A 16,881-nucleotide genomic window follows, 5' to 3' on the forward strand; every position below is an offset into this window, starting at 1 on the left:
TACTACATGTGTGTAAATGTGTATTTACTTGTGGGAGACACTGTTTTTATGATATATTTTTTTGTTCTTCCCATTTTGTGTTTTTTAAAAGTGTCCACTTGTGTTAAGTTTGGATTGGATTTTATTTATTTATTTAAACACATAACTGTAAGCACTGCATTAAAACAAAGACAAATATTATATTCGAAATAAAAATAAAATAATTAATTAAACTAAAATGAGATCACAATGTCTTAGATATGTGTTGTGCTTATTGAGACTATGGAAGCTACATAAGAAAACAAATCGTGTTTTGGTACATAATTTATCATAAAAAGTCATAATTATGAGATAAAATGTCAAAATAATGACATACTAAGTCAAAATTATGAGATAGTTGACTTTGTCACAATTATGATTTAATCTAATTGTTTCGACTTTTTATGTCAAATTTGAATTTCTCATATTATGATTTAGTAGGTTATGTAATAATTTTGACTTTTTATGTCATATTATATTATATATTAAACTATATTATGTCAACTTTTTATTCCATAAATATGATGCTTTATCTAATAATTCTTACTTTTATTTAATAATTTGTCATAACTGTGACGCCTATAGTATCTCATTGGCTACTGTCAACTTTTTATGTCAGGGCTTTCTCATGAATAATTTGTGCGTGTGTGTGTGTGTGGGAGAAATGGGCTTCGGAATGTTTGAGACATTTCAACTAACAATACTTTAGTATGAGTCTTGAATATGAAGAATTCACTGCAAAATAAAAAGCTTAAAAACAAACTAAGCACTGAAAGATATATATATATATATCTTTCATATACATACCTAATAGTACATAAAATGAGACCAATACGAACTCTAGGATCTTTACTTTAGGTGCAAATGAGGCAACCTGCACCGTGACGTCTGAACCGGAAGCCGCAACTTCCGGTCACCACTCCCACATATACGTCACGTCGGATTGACCAAACCCGGAAGTGAAGATGGCGACCGCCTACGAGAGGTTCAACCTGTAAGTTGAAACTTTTATTCGAGCACAGCGACATATATAAACCCATACAGTGCTTAGTTTCACTTTAATGAATGTCAGCTTGTTAAATGACAGCGTCTGTGTGCGCTGTCAGTGTGTGTGGTTGTCTGTACAGGGCAGTTTTATGTTGTTGTGGAAGCTGTACAGGCTTAAGCCGTTCAGAGACAGTTCAGATTGGCTGTGTATCAAAACCCAATGAGCTGCCTGTCTAGACAAAACGCTCGAGCCGAACCTTTTCACTGCATTTAGCCAATTCAACACACCTGTGATGCGCCAAATGCTGTCTAGGCAGCTCACTGGTTTTATTATGAGACTGTGGTGAGTCTGGACAGCACCTGTTCTCATACATGTGTGAGAGTGCAAGTTAGATGTAGACTACGTTGCTCATTTTTGACTGCTTAAAATGCACTGAAGCACAGTGATCTGTTTCAGTGCTGCATTTGTGTAAAGCTGCTGTTGAACAGTTGATCCTTTTCAGTCAATTCCTGCTATACACTTTTTTTTGTACAGTATGACATCTATTATTTGTTTGAAATATTACATTATATTTGAAAAAGCCATTGAGAACCATTAGATATGTATATAAATATCTAGTATGACTTATCTACACTGTTAAGATTGTGCTTTATTTAAGGGGTGAAACTGCAGGCACCATTGAAAGGGTAGTAAACCTGAATGGAATGTCACTAGCCCACACCTTTAACATCAACATGACAGTTGGTTGGTTATCAGACACTGATATAAGTTACAGTGGTCTGTCTGTATTGTGAGTTACTGAGTATCTGAACATGTTTTTCCTTTTTTTCCACAAGGATATTATTTTCATGACAATTGAAATGAAAATCATCTTATATGGGCACAGATTTTTTTTCCTTCAATAAAACCAGTATGTCAGAAACATAATTTGGCCCATAAGAGTCTCTATGTACTTTAAAGTCACCATGAAATCAAACTTGACAATTCCTGTATTTATGGAAGATTGCCGTATTCATCAAATGATTTATCTATGCACTATTATTATTATTATTATTATTATAATTCATGTGCCCTTATAATCTTTAATCAAAATAACTTCCCCTTCCAGTCCCGACAACGACATCTCTTCAGTTCTCTGATGATGTGTTTACTGGTGCAAGGGTGGGACAGCCTGTCAATCACATGAGACAGCTATAGCAAACCAATTCCCGATGGGCAATGTTAAGTCCCGGACAAAACATTTTTTCTTGTCTGAGAAGCTGTTTCACGTCACAATAGGAAAGAAAAGACTATTGCAACTTTTGTTTCATGCCGATTAAAAAAAAAATATATATATATATATATTATTTTAAGATAACATATATATATATATATATATATATATATATATATATATATATATATATATATATATATATATATATATATATATTATTTTAAGATAACAAAATACTACCATGTGTATTTCTGTACATTTCATAATAAAATACTACCATGATTTGTATTTATGTATGTTTCACAATTTAAATAATATATCTTTTTAAAATTGCTTTTATAATGAATTATTTTTTATAGTAATGATAAAATGTGCTTAATTGTCATAATAATGTTACAATGCAAAATAATTTAAATGTATTGTTCAAAAAATATTGATAGTAGTTATTTATTTGATTTAATTATTAATTATTTATTTAATGTATTTATTTTATTTGCTGTTGTGACCCAGACATGTTCTTTACAGTCTTTTAGGTTCACCATTATCCGTCCTAAACACCAAAATATAAATGATTGTTTGCATCAGCTTTAATTATGAAATTTGCCCTTATTATTGTATAGCCTACTTTTGTTTAGATGTACAGTAAGCCTTTGAGTCTTATGCATGGCCTCTTGCATAATAAAAAGAACATTGCCAGTGGTATTACAGAAAAATTATAATGACATTAACCCTTGCACCATAATCACTGTTTAGACTCATTACCCATTTTGATTCACCTTCAAATCAAATCAAATCACCTTTATTCTCTCACCACCAAAACAAAGAAGTGTAGTGGTGGGTGAAAGTCTTTGGTACGTACTTCAGACAGTGCACTTTACAAGGCATGACATGTACATGAAATATACAAAACAATACAAATTAAAATAGACACATGATACAGAATGTACACAATACAAAATATACACAATACAGGATTCATTGTGTATATTTTGTATTGAATGTTTTCTATGATTCATAATGGCTGTGTTTTGTCATATACAGACACGAGACACGGTTACACTTTATTTTAAGGTGATGTAGTTACATTCTACTCTCTCAAATACTTAGTATAAATTACTTAGTATTAGTAATATAAATTAACTACATGTACTTACTATAGAGTTGCGGCTAGGGTTATGGTTTGGTTTAGGGTTAGTTGCTTGTAATTATGCATAATTTACTGTAATTACTATAGTAAGTACATGTAGTACCGTGTAACTACATCACCTTTAAATAAAGTATAACCCTAGACACAGTTCTATAAGTGATGCAACTTTTCAGCAACTCTGACAAAAAACAAACAAACAAAAAAATCTGTTGCTTTTACTTGCGTTACCTGATCAATTGTCTCTGAGAATGATAAAAATACCAAGTTGTTGTGTAACCATGTGTCATCTAAACAAACCCAGCCATCAAGTAGCCTAAGTTTTGAACTTGAGACAAATTTCTCAGTCGTATTATGCACTAATGGTTAATAAGGCAGAAGTTAACCGTCCAAGCACAGGATGCCTCCCTCGTTGCAGACACGTTAAGTGATGCACAGAAATTGTTTGCTCAGCATTCTGGCAAGGAAGGAAGACTCCAGCCATAAAAGTGGGACACACACATAGGATGTGTTACTGAAACAGATTCTCAAACTCATCACACTGTGGAAACTTGCATAAAGAGATGAGATATCTCATCTCTTTAAAAGTATTTCATTTCTGATTTATGACACTGCTGATAATCTGGTCTCTCCAGATGGTCTGAGATGAGATTAACTTGATCTTTCCGACGATGTTTCGTCTTGTTGATATTATCACCAGTCAAAAGCTTCTCAGTGTTGTTTGTCTTCACTCAGTACTGTTTAGCACATTTTCAATAATCTTGCGATTTCCTACCAGAATGCAGATACTAGCTAACTTCCACATGCTAACCAGCCAAACCCTGACCCCTTATTTTATATAGGTAAAATATATGTGTTTACCAGCACAATGAGAAAAGACTCAGAATAGACGTGCTGCTCTCAGTTTAATCAGAAATAGTTGCGCTTAAAAAATAGAACACGATTGCTGATTTTTCTTGTCTTTTCTGCTTTTCATAGGCATGCAACACCTGAGAAGTTCTACATTGAGGCTTGTGATGATGGAGCTAATGACGTGTTGGTTATTGATAGGGTGTCCACCGAGATGACCCTTGCAGGTACGGTTTGATGACTAATAGGATTGGAAGCCAGTCTAAATACTTTGTATTCCATTACATTTTTTATACAAATGACCCATTGTGTTATAAGGCTCTTTGGTGTCCTATCTTTTTTTTTTAAAGCATAAAGCACAAATGTTTTACTGGACAACTACTGGAAATGTTTGATCAACTTTGTCTTATATAAAATTAGCCCAGCATGAGAAATTATCATATTAGATATCAAATCAAAAAATTGTCTAAAAGTCTCAGAATTTATGTACATGTCAAGTGTTATTTCACAATATTACAGTTTTTACTGTATTTTGATCAAATAAATGCCGCCTTGCTGAGCATAAGAGACTTCTTTCAAAAACATCTTGCCAACCCCAAACTATTATCTATTGCTAAACAATTGGCAAACTACCAAACTAGGGTGTTTAAACTATATTTCAAAATGTCCCAAATTTCAATAACAGGATTACTAAAAGTGAATAGCAAAAATAAACAGCTCATATAAAATGTAGATTGTCTTCCTGAGGTTGGCGATGAACATTTTCTGAAGGTTAAGCACGTCATTTCTCTGACCATGTAAAAAAGTACAGTGGAAGATTTATAGTATGGGCTGCTGTGATCTGACATTTATGAAGAGCTTCAACTTGCAAGAGAATCAGACCTTTCAAAGTGTACTGGCATTGATTAAAAGTTATGGAAGCTATTTGGATTTTGTCATAGTTCTCTGTTTTAATCTTGACCTCCCTGCAAAGTGACTTTTTATCATCACTGTCACTGTGACATTTTACATTTAAGGTAGTTGCTTTGTTAAAGGTGTATCCCAGAAATTGCAGAGCACAGCGCTGTTACTTCCTCATGCTGGAGCAGAGAAGTATATTAAAGGGGACCTATTATGCCTATAATTTCAATGTCTTGATTTTGAGGTCTATTAGATTAGGTTTTCATGTTTAAATGTTAAAAACCCCCATTATTTTTCACATATTTTACATTGTTGCAGCACCTCTGTAACGCTCTGTTTAGTTCCTGTTTCTATAAAGCCCCTCTTTTGAAAAGTGCAATGTATGTTGTGATTGGTCAACCACTTCGAATTTCGGAAATGTCACACACACGAGTTTCAACTCATTACTAATGCAAATTAACCAGGCCTGAATTTTTGTGCATGAATTGTGTGGAAATGATTTAAATCAGGGATATTGTGACATGTATATTCCCAGAAAAAAACTCAAGACTACAGTCGAGTCATTTCAGGGAGTTCAGAAACAGTGATTACTGATATACTGAATAACTCCCTTTGGAGTGACTTTGTGTTTTGTAACTTTGCAGACCTTTTTCATGCTCAAACAGCAACATTACACACTAAAGAAAGTTGAAAAAAGCGTAATAGGACTTTTTGAATCTCCCCAATCTGCAAAATGGGTTACTGTTATTTGTATGGTGCATTAATGTTTTTTCTTCTTGAAGGTATTAAGGACATCCCCCCATCAGGCGTAACCAGGCCCATTTGTGGAATCATGGGAACTGTTCGCCTTGTGGCTGGTAGGTCCCATATTATAATGTTCCACATAGAATTCGGAACGTTAATTGTATCACGTACATGTTTGCTTACCGTGACGCATGACTTTTTTTGGCTTCTTCAGGGATGTACCTCATAGTCATCACTCGGAAGAGGAAAGTGGGCGACCTGTTTGGCCACACTGTATGGAAAGCGGTGGAGTTTGATGTGATTTCTTATAAGAAGACCATTTTGCACCTCACAGACATTCAGGTCATCAAAGTCCCTAACGTCAACTTTCACAGTCTAATGCTGATGTTTGTGACACCTTGAATAGAAAGTGGGCTCTAAATGTCAATTGTTGTTTGATGAGTTTCCCAGTACATCTCTAAGTCATAACCAAAGATTTCCTGCTATGATTTTTTAGCCTTTTTTCTATTTATAGTTTACTCAGAAGTGCTGTGATAACAACGCAGCAGATGCAGCCCCAGTTTGTGAAAGCGGGATGTACTCGTAGTCGTACAGTAAATTTTTCATTTGAGCCCACGCTCAGAGCTCAGTGATATCTCATTACAGTGTTGTATACTTGCTGCATTATTTAGCAAGGCTAAGACTTCGGCTGAAATGCTGGCCTTGGATACAGCCGGTGAGTAGACCAGCAATGGGCACAGGAAATGTTTCCTGCTAGAGTTGAAAAAGTGCCTGGAAGGCTTGACTGCAAGTGGACTAACTAGACCGATAAAGTACTCCAAACACCTCTGAACCTTCAGGAGAGTAAAGTAAGGGCAATGGAGAGTTTGAGTCTGCAGTGAATGCTTCTAGCGACGGTTTAATTGCATTGTTTTGTCTCAAAATGTGCCAGACCACAATTTAATAAGAAAATGCAAGGACGTTTTGCATTCTCATCGTTGTTTGCATCCAAAGTATGATTCTAGCCTCACTAATAAGACACTGAGATGAAGGTGCCACACGTTTACTAATCTGTTGCTCACCCTAATTTTTATTCCATGCATGAATTGTCTACATAATGATATATGTTAAATATTGTGAAATTTTGATAATGAATTGCATTTCAATATTAACTCTGTGGGCACAGAGATGAGCAGAATTTAATAACTGCAAAAGGTTCTGCTGACTATGTTCTTCTGGGAGGAGGACTCAATGCAGGTCGTTCCTATTCCACCCCATTCCCAGAGTCAGAACTTTGGCTAGTGATCACTGACCGCAGAAGGGATATGCACAGACTTGAAGTCTTGCCATTGGCCTAGAGCATAGTTTTGGCACCTGCACATTTAGCAAAGCTTGTTTTCAGTAAGAATGAATGAGTTGTGCCAAAGTAATATTGCCGTGAGTGCTGTGTTATGCACTGGAGCAGATTAACTTGTGAACATGCATGATTTGAATATATGCATAAACCTCAACTACAAAACTTTCAACAGACTTTGAACATGACAAACTCCTTTTCTTTGTCAAAGTCATGGCTTAGCAGTTAGATCTGCTCCAGACACATTCCCCCGGTTTCACAGACAAGACTAAAATGTATGTTTGAGCTGTTTTAACTGAAAGCAACTTGCAATAATATATCTTAAAATATGTCAGTGCCATTGTTTTGTCTCTAGATGCACACCAGTAGTGTTTTTTTCTTGCTTGCTTTTTAAGGCATGTTTATAAAAGCTACTTAAATATCCTTATTGAACTAAGGCCTAATCCTGGCTTAATCTAAACCCTGTCTGTGAAACCGGGCCATTAAGTGTTTATGAGAGAGATGCAAGTTCAGATTTGTCCCACATTATATTGTGACACAAATTTGCCAATTGTCTATTATAAATTTAGCACAATCTTTTTTTTTTCATGAATTTGGGCAAAAAAAAAAAAAAAAATTAGCTGAAAAGAGAGAAACAGACAAAATAGTATCATTCAATTATATGAATGATACATTAATAATATAAACAATTGTTTTATTATTATTAGTATTATTGATAATTATTAGTTGTATCATAAATAATGATTTTTTAAATGTATAATTTAAGGCGAGACACTACAGGCAAAAACACAGTTTTCATGGACCTGTCAATATCTTTAAAGGCTGTTTTCTCAAAATGAGTATTTTCTCCTAATCTGAGTCAGAATGTTCCACTTCAGCAGAACTTACATAACACCAAACTTTACAGGTTTTTTCCTATCTATATTCTGAAGGTTTTTACAGAGGGGTTTATATAATTTTCCTGATTTTATACAACATTTTATTCCTATATATATATATAAAAATTCTGGCTGTTGACAGTATTTTCTGTGATATAAAGTGATATCCAAAATCCTCTCTCTAAAAACCTTTACTCTAATATGTCTAATATGTCCATTTTTTTAACCTGACTTCATCCAATGTTCAGATTTTTGTTCTAGAAATGTATGCAAATTAGTGCATATTTAATCAGATAGTGAGTGCCTCATTTGCATATTTAAACTTAACATTTCAGAAAACTTGTAATACAATTTTTTTGTTGCAATTCTTAATGTTATCAATTAACCGGGGAAGTTTGGTGATTTATCTATAAATATTTTTTTTACCCTATTCACCTGGGGTCTCTTGCCTTAATAATAAAATCAAAATACATACAAATAGAATTAAAATATTATCAATGTATTTAATTATTATTATTGCATAATATATTCATAAAAATAATACTTTATGTTTGTATTTACTTTATCTTTATACTTTATCTTTGTTTCATCTGCAACTGTTCAAACAGAAAAACAATTATAAATCATAATATTAATTTTCAAAAGTGTACCTTTAAATAATTTGGACATTTTCAAAAGGTCTTTTTAGTAGTTAATTTTAACAGACATTTTTTGATAACATAAATCTATATATCATTATTTACCATAATTGTAAGGTTTACTTTTGGTTATATTGCTAGGTTTTATTGTCAAGTTAATTATTGCTCACCCCCATCTTCTCTCCATTATGTCCTGTAATTTCTTTACTTTTTCCATGAATAAAATTGCCAAAATGCCCCAATTAATTAAATAATAAAACAACAACCCTAGTCTTATTTCTGTTCGTATCATGTATTGCCTATAATCTTATTCAATGGCTGTTTCCTTCTCACAGATGCAAGACAACAAGTCATTTCTGACTATGATTAGCAGTGTACTCAATACAGACGGTTTCTACTTCTGCACGGACTATGACCTGACCCACACCCAACAGCGCCTGTCCAACACCAGCCCGGACTTCCAGGAGATGAGCCTGTTAGAGAGGGTGAGCAGAGGAAAGACTGCAGATGAGAGCGAGTGATGATGGCAGAAGAGAGACAGAGCTGTTTGAGGTTTCAGTGGCAGAGAGAGAAATAGAGCACAGCAGGGTGCAGGTGGTCTGGTCAGCTCATTGACTCAAACCGCATTCCTAATTTACAATAAAGGGCCGTCACAGGAGATGTGCCGTCTCTTTGTAAACTAGATTTGCAAAGCTCTTGTTTTACAAGAACACTTGCTGACATGCGGGCACACACTGTTTTCCCTCATGTTTTGTTTTCAAAGCCAGATTTTGTGCTTTTGTGTCTGGATTTTTTGATAAAGTTCAAGTTTGGTGCGTTCCAACTTCCTGAGCATATTTGGTTGCATTGTTCATCATGTCTTACATCCTGCAAAATGACAATAACTTCTCAGATGATCTCTGGAAGTTGTTTAGTTTGGTCTTCTCTCTTGTCTCTCCACATAGGCAGACCAGAGGTTCGTGTGGAATGGAAACCTTTTAAGAGAAATCGTCTCACAGCCTGAGGTATAAAAATGTTCCTAATACATAAAACATTAAACATATGAGAAAACCATACATGCTTATTCACTGGTTCCCCTTTTCAGCTGCATAAATTTGCATTTCCTGTCATCCATGGATGTATCCTTTAAGGTGCATTTTAACAACGTTGTTCATGGTTAAGTTGCTCTCTTTATTTTGCCTTGACTGTGTGGATAAAGAAAAATAATTGGACATGATTAGTTTAAAATCCATATTCTACAAATAAATTTTATTTAGCAAGGGGATTGCACCTGTCATTTGCACTGTAAGTTGCTTTGGATATAACTGTCAGCTAAATGACACATTAGTTGTAAAACCACGTGATATTGAGGCTTAACCCATCGCTTCAGTTATTGTGATGAAGCCATGCTGCATCAATGGGAAGGTGTTTCAGTGGATCCTCATCTCTAGACGGAGCTGTTTTAGAGCAGGGGTCCGATATTATGTCAGAGGTCAGATATATTCAAGCATTTATACATATGCACACAGTTGTCTTTACTGCAGATATTATAATTTTCCCTTGCACCCCAGGCATTGACTCTGAAGGACATGCTGCTAACTTCGTTGAGACAGAACAGATAGTCCAGTACAATAATGGCAGGGCGTCCTTTGTGCAGGTTGGTTGAAATTACTGTTGGCCTCTATTAGAAGGATATTTGTTGTTGACCTCTCAAAATTCACCCCAATTATGCTCTTTCACTCTCCTCTTACACAGACTCGAGGCTCCATGCCCTTTTTTTGGTCTCAAAGACCCAACCTGAGGTACAAGCCCAAGCCACAGATAAGCACCGAAACCAATCATGTGAGACCACATCTATCATCTATCTGTCTGTCTGTCGTGTCTATCTATCTATCTATCGTGTCTATAAGCACCGAAACCAATCATGTGAGACCACATCTATCATCTATCTGTCTGTCTGTCGTGTCTATCTATCTATCTATCGTGTCTATCTATCGTGTCTATCTTATCTGGTTGCAGATGGATGGATTCAGGAGGCATTTTGAATCACAGGTTCTCATTTATGGCAAACAAGTGATTCTAAATTTGGTAAATAAATTCTTACATTTTTCTTGTGGTAGAATATTTCAGAAAATTGTAGCCATTGGTCACAAAGCTTAAGATAATTGCTTTGTCTGTAGGTGAATCAGAAAGGATCTGAGCTGCCCCTTGAACAGGCCTTCGCCAAAATGGTCAACGGCATGGAAAACGGACTCATCAAGTACTTAAACAGTTTTTTTTTTTATGCCTACAGATGCATCTTTAGTCGTGTTTGGCAATTAAGGCAATTGCTCATTCTAGGATTTGGGTTTTTGACAAACCCTTAAAACTAAGTATTACACTATGTCAGATAACTCAAATCACATGCCTCAAACCATTCATCTTGTTGAGGAGAAGTGTGCTCTTTGACCAAAACACTGTAAAAACAGTAGTATTTTGGAATATTATTACAATTAAAAAAAGCTGTTTTCTATTTTAATATACTTTAATGTATTCCTGTGATGGCAAAACTGAATTTTCAGCATCATTACTCCAGTCTCCAGTTACATGATGCTTCAGAAATCATTCTAATATGCTGATTTACTGTTCAAGAAACATTTCTTATTATCATCAATGTTGAAAACAGTTGTGCTACTTAATATTTTTGTGGAAACCCTGATACATTTTTTCCAGGGTTCTTTGATTAATAGAAACGCATTTATTTAAAATAGAAATCTTTTGTAACATTTATAAATGTTTTTACTTCTTTTTTACTTGTCTGAGCTTTACTTAAAAGCAGATATATTATGATCATATCAGATCTTTCTATTTGCCTCTTGTATTTAACTGTGTAGTGACACTTGTGTTTCATTTGAGGTACATAGCCTTTGACTTTCACAAAGAGTGCAGTAAGATGAGATGGCATCGCCTCCAGATTCTCGTTGATGCAGTTTCTGATATGCAAGAAGAGTTTGGGTTTGTATTTATTTCTGTACTGTCATTTCCTATAAATTTGTATAGGAAATATTACATAAGAAGCTTTTGGAGATGACATAAAGACTATATGTCTGTGAAGAGAGGATGGAAAGTCTGATGTGTAAATATGCAAGTCATTTAATCAGGACTGTGGTCTCTGATGTCGTCACTGGCTCGCTTTGATCTGGTTCTTGAATGTTGATTCTGCAGGTACTTTATGGTGAGCTCAGACGGGAAGGTGTCGTCCGAGCAGTCTGGAACCTTCCGCAGTAACTGTATGGACTGCCTGGACCGCACCAACGTCATTCAGAGCCTGCTGGCCAGACGCTCCCTTCAGAGCCAGCTACAGGTGAGAGACCGCATCACAAATAGCCTCGTCCTAACTAGGTGTGATGCAATTGAGGACACTTACGCACTTGAGAAATCTGACTGATTTTTGTGGCTTTGTGCAGGATTTTCTGTCAGTGAAAGAAACTTACTAGAAACTTGATGCGTCATGTCTTTTGAGGATGTGTAAACCAGGGTTTCCGTTGTCCGGTAATTACCGGACATTGGCCGGGAAAAAAATGAAATGTCCGACAAAATTAAATCTCTCCGGTCAAATTGTCCGATTAAAATTGCGTAATAATCCCGCCCCCCTAACACAATATGAATTTGAGAATAAGCCTAAAATGTATAAAGAAAAAATACACCGACCTTTGGCTATGTTATAGGAACAGGCTCTACCGTTTGAAAGTTATTAAACAACATCGCATGCTGCATTTCAAATAAAGCGCACGCCTAGAACGGCTGTAATATAGGCCTAGACCTAAACAACGAACGATTGAGTGAGACGTTTCAAATATGGCCAGGTCCATTGATATTATTGATAAAGTTGATAAATTGATAAAGTTGACGATGCAGACTCGCCATCTTCGCAGTAGTGAACGCGCCTATAGAGAGAAGTGTGCACGCGCCGACGCCTCCGTGTCCTGATTAGCCTATTGTCCACTATATTTGCTTCTTATTTAATAATCCAGGAAAATTTGTTGATGAAACATTGATTAAAATTAATATACAATTTATACAAAACGAAATTTTCAAGCAAAAATAATATTCGAAGATCGTTGGGTTGATTATTATTCGAAAATCGCACCCCTCCACCACATGCACGCACACATGCATTAAGGCTACACACCAGAGCATGTGAGCAAAGCGGAGCGGTGTGACGCTTATTATAAGTTAAAAAACTTAAATATACGTTTCATTTTTATAAATAATATAATGTCATTATTTTTTTATTTCATCTATGTTGATTAGGCTATATGAAAAGGGAACCGCATGAGATGAGTAAGATAGGATCATAAGATATATATCGGAAAACATTTGGAATTGGTCAGACATGATTTTGACCACTTATTTAGTTTTGTTTTGTAGAAAGCCTTTCTTTAAAGTTTATTTCGTTTTGTATAAATTGTATCTTCATTTTAATCAATGTTTCATCAACAAATTTGCCTGGATTAAAAAATAAGAATTTATTCATGAAGTGTGCATTTCTCTCTCTAGGCGCGTTCACTACTGCGAAGATGGCGAGTCTGCATCGTCAACTTTATCAATTTATCAACAATTTAAATGTTTCATGCATAATCATTAGCCTACTTTCGCCGGTTCTTTGTGGCAAGCTTTATTTCAGGTGTTGCGTGATATCTCTGCGCCCAAGTAGCAGTGCTTCGCCTGTGTAGACTCTCCGCAACGGCGATAGATTGAAACGCGCGTCCGAGTGAAGATTGCGCAACTCCCGCAGCGCGTCGTCCATGCAACTGATAGCAGCGGACACGAGCGCTCAGCTTGATTTAAAAAACAACTGATTTTAGCGCTAGATCTCTTATTTAATAGCGAACTAAATGAATGATCTGCTAGTTAACTCGAGATGTTAACTAGTTAGCTAGTTATTTATTTGTATTAGGTACATCCGTGCCTCAATGTTTCAAAAAGTGAATGTGTGTGAAACCATAGTAAAAAACAATTGGTGTTAATTGACGCCAATCAGACGTTCATGTTTTTTTCGTCTATTTGAAAGTTAGGCTAATAATAACATGTTGCATTCTATACCGCCTGATTATGTCATTTTTTAAGTTACATAGCCTGCCTCCAGTTTTCCTCAACTTGACTAATTAAGAGGCGATATTTGACCGGCATATCATCAAAATGTCCGTTAAACGAAACCTCTGCCGGTCACTTTGACCGGCACCATTTTTTTCTAGCGGAAACTCTGGTGTAAACGCTCTATTGTGCAGTCATGATCGCTTGCAAACATTTAGATATCAGTGAAATGGATCCATAATGTGGTTGACAATTGGTTTGTCATTATGTGTACCTCCTCACCTTGAGCTGCATGTCATTTCAGAGGATGGGTGTCCTCCATGTAGGCCAGAGGATTGACGAACAGGCTGATTTTGAGAAGATTTATAAGAACGGTGTGTTTATATTTCTAGAAATGACTTCAATACACACAAATTCTCCTGTTATCGACCGTAAATTAAGCAAGTTATTTTTTCATTTACTCTTTCTCTCAGCGTGGGCAGACAATGCCAATGCCTGTGCTAAACAGTATGCAGGAACAGGAGCCCTGAAAACTGACTTCACCAGGTACTCGTCCCAGACTCCTTTTAGAATATCTGCAGTTGTGTACGTCTACCGTTGTAACCTTCACCTTTGACCTCAGAACCGGGAAGAGGACTCATTGGGGCTTGGTAATGGACGGCTGGAACTCAATGATCCGTTATTACAAGAACAATTTCTCAGACGGGTTCAGACAAGTGCGTATGACATCTTTGTCTTTATGTCTTTCAATCAGACCCAGTTTGCTGTGGTGAATTTTAAGTAATTGACTTTGCCCACAGGACTCCATCGATCTCTTCCTTGGAAACTATACAGTGGATGAAACTGATGGCTTGACGCCTCTGCACGCGCAGAAGGACTGGAAGTTCCTCTTGGTCAGTGCTTTGTGCATTCTGCTTGTAAGAGAATACGAATTAAAAGAGGTCAATACCATGATGAATAGAAAGAGAAAAATTTAGTCCAAGCTGCTTCAGGCAGTCCTAACATTTATAATTCAACACCACCAGCTGCTGGTCATTTCCTGCATATTTTATGTTGCTATTTCTCTGTAATTCCTTCCGCAGCTTCCTGTTATTATGGTGGTGGCTTTCTCCATGTGCATCATCTGTCTCCTAATGGCTGGTAAGGTCATTATAATGCAATGTGAAATAAAGCAGTAGGGTCAATGACCTTGACCCTAATTGTTTTATGTCCAGATACATTAATTTATTCAAAAAGGTAATCCATTTAAGATGCATTTAAGATTTATACATGCAGTGACTTAAATACGCCTCTTCAGTGATGAGCATGTTTTTAATTTCTCAATTAAAATTCATTTTAACCAGGCTGATATCATAAATAATAAAAAAGCCTCTTTAAAGGGGTCCTATTGTGCTTTTTTCGTGTGTGTCATGTTACTGTTTGAGCTGCAATGTTACAAAGCACAAAGTCAATGCAAAGGGTCGGGGAGTTATTCAGTATATCAGTAAGCACTGTTTCCGAACTCCCTGAAACGCCTCGATTATAGTCTTGAGTTTCCTTCCGGGAATGTACACGTTGCAATATTCCTCATTTAAATAATTACCATTTTCCCAGAAAGTTTGAGTTCGAATACAGTAGTAAAGTAGTTTGTGAATAATAATGGATCTGTACTCTCTATCAGGTGACACTTGGACAGAGACCCTGGCATACGTGTTATTCTGGGGAATGGCCAGTGCTCTTACGGCCGCTGTCATCGTGGTCAATGGACGAGAGTTTGTTGACGCACCGAAACTGGTCCAAAAAGAGAAGATGGATTGAATACACAGACCTCATTCTTTCTGCTCTCTTGTTTCCTCTTCATTTTCCTCCAAAAGTTTTTATTAACCTGCTCTCCACACTGTCCTTAAACTTCTTCAGCAGAGCAAGTATCCCTGTTTCCTGCTCCTATAAAAAAACTGTATTACCAGCCTGTATTACCTTATAATTTCACAACACTTACTGTCGCACTACAAATTTCCATTGAATCATTGGACATGGTGTCCAAATTTCCTTACTAGTTTAGTTTCATCAGTTCAAAATTGCTCATGGGTTGCACAAGATCTCCAGCCTGTAAGTGCATTGTGAACATAGCATCTTATTTCAAAGCTGTTGTGTTGTTACTTTTTGGAGATCAATCTAAATTGACTCGTTGTGAAATTCGAGTTCTTGTTTTGGCTCTAGAGTTTCTGCTTTATGATATTGTACACCAGACCTGTGCCCATTGGCCCAGTCTATGGGTTGATAGACCAATGAAGGTCTATTCTGATTAGATTGCTATGCAAGTGAATGTTACATGATGCATCAGTGGCTCATCAATTGGTTATTACCATTTCTGTCCTCTCATATCTGTCCCGAAATCAGCCTTATGCATTGGTTATTTTTAGTTGTTCTTTGCAGTGGCAGTTTGGGTTTTAATGTGGTTTCCTTTTGTTCTGCCAGCATGTTTATGGTTTTGTGTCCCTCATAAATGATCAAATTAGACAGCTGTGGGGCCACACTAGGGGGAGAGAGAAGTATTAAGCACTTTCTTTATGAGTTTACAGAAAAAAATGTGAACAGCACTTTCCTGTATGACTTCTTTATGTCTCTTCGTGGACCAATGAACACTAACAGATATGACACGTATAGAAAAAAGTCACTCTTTAATGGCTCTTTGATTGCACTCCTCTTCAATGTTACCAGTTCAGTGGCAGTTCATTAGACGGAAATAGACTTCAGATTACCTGTCAAATTGGCTCACACTTTTGATTGAATTCACTTAAACTATACTGACAATTGAAAAGGTATTCGCTTTTGATTCAATTATTTAGACAGGTGGCTTCATGAACAGAATCAGAATAAAATTGTCATTTTCTTAATGTTCACTTGCATGATGGTGCATTTTGAAATGTCTTACCTTTAACCCACCAATTTCCTTTCATTTTGACAAACTTAAACATATTTAGCAAGGTTTTTTTTTTTTGTGGCAAATGGATTACTTTAAGGTCTTCCTTTTGAACTCATTACTACATTTAGAACTGAATGGTTATCAGTTTGGTTTAATGTAGAAAAAGAATGTAGATTTTGATGCCTTTATATCTGTGTTTTGTAATCTTCTGCA

The 16,881-nt window shown here is 36.0% G+C and overlaps 1 protein-coding gene across 1 annotated transcript; it reads left to right on the forward strand.

The window, feature by feature from the left end:
• The first annotated feature begins 888 nt into the window (after positions 1–888).
• On the forward strand, positions 889–16,402 carry sacm1la (SAC1 like phosphatidylinositide phosphatase a). Its single transcript, XM_056254489.1, has 20 exons — positions 889–1,012; positions 4,345–4,442; positions 5,898–5,972; positions 6,074–6,201; positions 9,044–9,193; positions 9,653–9,712; positions 9,793–9,826; positions 10,078–10,179; positions 10,259–10,344; positions 10,443–10,529; positions 10,707–10,775; positions 10,868–10,947; positions 11,583–11,681; positions 11,892–12,030; positions 14,068–14,137; positions 14,237–14,309; positions 14,386–14,479; positions 14,564–14,656; positions 14,846–14,903; positions 15,424–16,402. The coding sequence occupies exons 1-20, from the start codon at positions 984–986 to the stop codon at positions 15,558–15,560; spliced, it is 1,761 nt and encodes a 586-aa protein (XP_056110464.1). The 5' UTR covers positions 889–983; the 3' UTR covers positions 15,561–16,402.
• The last annotated feature ends 479 nt before the right edge of the window (positions 16,403–16,881 follow it).

The sequence above is a fragment of the Rhinichthys klamathensis genome, unplaced genomic scaffold (assembly GCF_029890125.1).
Source record: "Rhinichthys klamathensis goyatoka isolate OS25496 unplaced genomic scaffold, OSU_Roscu_1.1 h1tg000111l_1, whole genome shotgun sequence".
Classification (NCBI taxonomy): domain Eukaryota; kingdom Metazoa; phylum Chordata; class Actinopteri; order Cypriniformes; family Leuciscidae; genus Rhinichthys; species Rhinichthys klamathensis.

Bases quoted from the DNA above. Each gene is read 5' to 3' on its own strand.
- sacm1la (XM_056254489.1), top strand. From the start codon at position 984: ATGGCGACCGCCTACGAGAGGTTCAACCT. The intron at 14,657-14,845 runs GTCAGTGCTTTG...TTCCTTCCGCAG, and splicing joins AGGACTGGAAGTTCCTCTTG to CTTCCTGTTATTATGGTGGT. The intron at 14,904-15,423 runs GTAAGGTCATTA...ACTCTCTATCAG, and splicing joins CATCTGTCTCCTAATGGCTG to GTGACACTTGGACAGAGACC.